Raw genomic sequence first — 2,019 nt, 5'->3', positions numbered from 1 at the left:
AGGGAAGGATTTAGTGGGATGGGTGGATGCTGCTTGAGACAGGAAACGTTCTGTAGGAAATAACGGGCATTTGAGGCAACGTTATTGACATCTCATAGGTACGTGGAGGTGGTTATTCAGCGTGCAAGCCAGATTAACGATTTCCAGCCCTGCAGAGGATGTGCTCTGTTCGTAACTGAGCATTGCCCGAGGCTTTGTAGCTTCGAAGAGCTTTGCAAATCGACTCCTGCTCCAACAAGTTTTAGAGGACCTGAGGTAAACACCGCTCCTTTTCCTGCCTTGTGCTCAGCTGCTGGGAATGCAGCTTCCCCCCCGCTTCTGCCACAGCGTCTCCCCGAGCAGAGCCAGGGTGGCCTTTCTCACAGGCATTGGTATTCTGGTAGCTGAGCCCTGCTCTGGAGCTGAGCCCTGTACCCGGGTGTCCTGGGCAGCGGCAGCCCTGGCACCCACCAGCTCTCAATTCAAACAGCTCGGAACAGCTTAACGCAGGAAGTTCTGCTTTTGCCTGCGTCTCCCCGGCAGGACCCGACGCTGCTGCGGGTCAGCAGCTGCGGGGTCCGAAGTTTTGCGAGTTCAGAAGCGGTTTATGAGGTTAAGTTTTCACTGGCAGCCTGTTCGCGTTGTGGTGTTACAGGAGGGTTTACAGGGGTGGTGTTACAGGTGTTACAGGAGGCCAAGCGAGGGTCGGGATTGCCCTCTGCGAGGTGCTGCCCCAGGCCAGGCTGCGCGGCCTCTTTCACCTGGGAAAAGAGTATTGAAGAGGGAAGCCACGCAGCAAACTCAGGCGCGAGTTACACATCGATCCCCTCTGTTTGGAGGAGGAAATTGCAGAGATCATAAAAGCAAACAATCCCATCACCACCTCCTCCCCTTCCCAACCTCAGAGAGCTCTTCCTGTCTGAGCTGTCCCCAGAACGACTGCACTTGCCAGCGGCTGAGGGGTAAATCGGCACCGGAGCTGGATGGGAGCTGGGCTCTTGTCTTCAGAACCTGTCTGAGCAAGAGCAGGTAGAGAGGAGGAGGGTGGAATCTTATTTCAAGCACGTTCTGTTCAGCATGTTTTGAAGGCTGCCATGAAGAGGCAGAGCAGGCCAGCAAGGCTGTCCTTGTCTCGGTAAGGGCAGCAGCTTCCGAGGTGTAGCTATGGAAGCGCTGGCTCGCACAGATGACACTGCTGGATCCCTGTGATGCAACAGGATGGACTCACTCGAACTGTGTTGGTTTTGTGCAGAGCTGCCTGGAAAAGCAGGAGCTGCAAAAAGGTGGCCAAAACTCCCAACGCAGAGGTTAGATCTGTTCCTGGCATTAGATATTTATGTTCTCAAGTGCAGCCCTCATGAAGCAGAGTGGGTTGTCCCACTGCTTTGTGGGAACGTGGCTTGTTCTTTGTAAAGGCAGATACTGCAAACTGTTCACGAGGGGGGAGATGCAGGAGGAGGAAGGTTGTTTAGGGTACTTGGGTTGTTTAGCAAGCTGCTGGGAAGGGGTGAGCCAAGAACTGATGCATCCTGATGTGTTAAACACTGTGTCACTTAACCCCATACTCATGTCCTCGACCTCTGTACTCCTCCAGACCGCCTGTCCGTGCAGCATGGGGCACTCCAGAGGTTCTTAAATCTCCCTTCAGCCTCCTTCCTATTACTATTTTTGGTAATGCTTTCATTTCAGCTCTGATGAGGCTCTTCTCCAGTCACTCATTACGTATCTTTGGGAGAAAAACCCAAAGTGTTCAAACAGCCCCTGCTTGTTTTGATTTGATTTTTTGTGAAGTCACTATTAAACCCCAAAGCAAAACTCTCTCTTTTTCCCCATTCCAAAGGTCGCTTTGTGTGGCAGGAACCCCCCGTTCAGTTGCATCATGGCAACGGTCGTCACCGAAAAGCTGAGCCGGCTCTTCATTAACGTGCGGCAGATCCCTCCGCTGCTGACCCCCCTCTCTCCCTCCACTGTCAGCAGTTCTGAGGTGCCAAAGGTCTTCTGGAAGCCCTACATCCACACGGGCTACCGGCCGGTGCAGCA

General features: G+C 53.5%; 1 protein-coding gene across 1 annotated transcript in view; it reads left to right on the top strand.

Annotated features, from left to right (window-relative positions):
* The first annotated feature begins 1,858 nt into the window (after positions 1–1,858).
* PAQR7 (progestin and adipoQ receptor family member VII) overlaps positions 1,859–2,019 on the top strand; it is a 1,035-nt gene continuing 874 nt past the window's right edge. Inside the window, exon 1 of the mRNA XM_010020548.1 lies at positions 1,859–2,019. This exon is cut by the window's right edge and continues 874 nt beyond it. Within this exon, the coding sequence (XP_010018850.1) occupies positions 1,859–2,019 (161 nt within the window).

This window comes from Nestor notabilis, unplaced genomic scaffold (genome assembly GCF_000696875.1).
Source record: "Nestor notabilis isolate BGI_N333 unplaced genomic scaffold, ASM69687v1 scaffold18838, whole genome shotgun sequence".
NCBI lineage: Eukaryota > Metazoa > Chordata > Aves > Psittaciformes > Psittacidae > Nestor > Nestor notabilis.
This window is presented reverse-complemented; position numbering and strand designations above follow the sequence as displayed.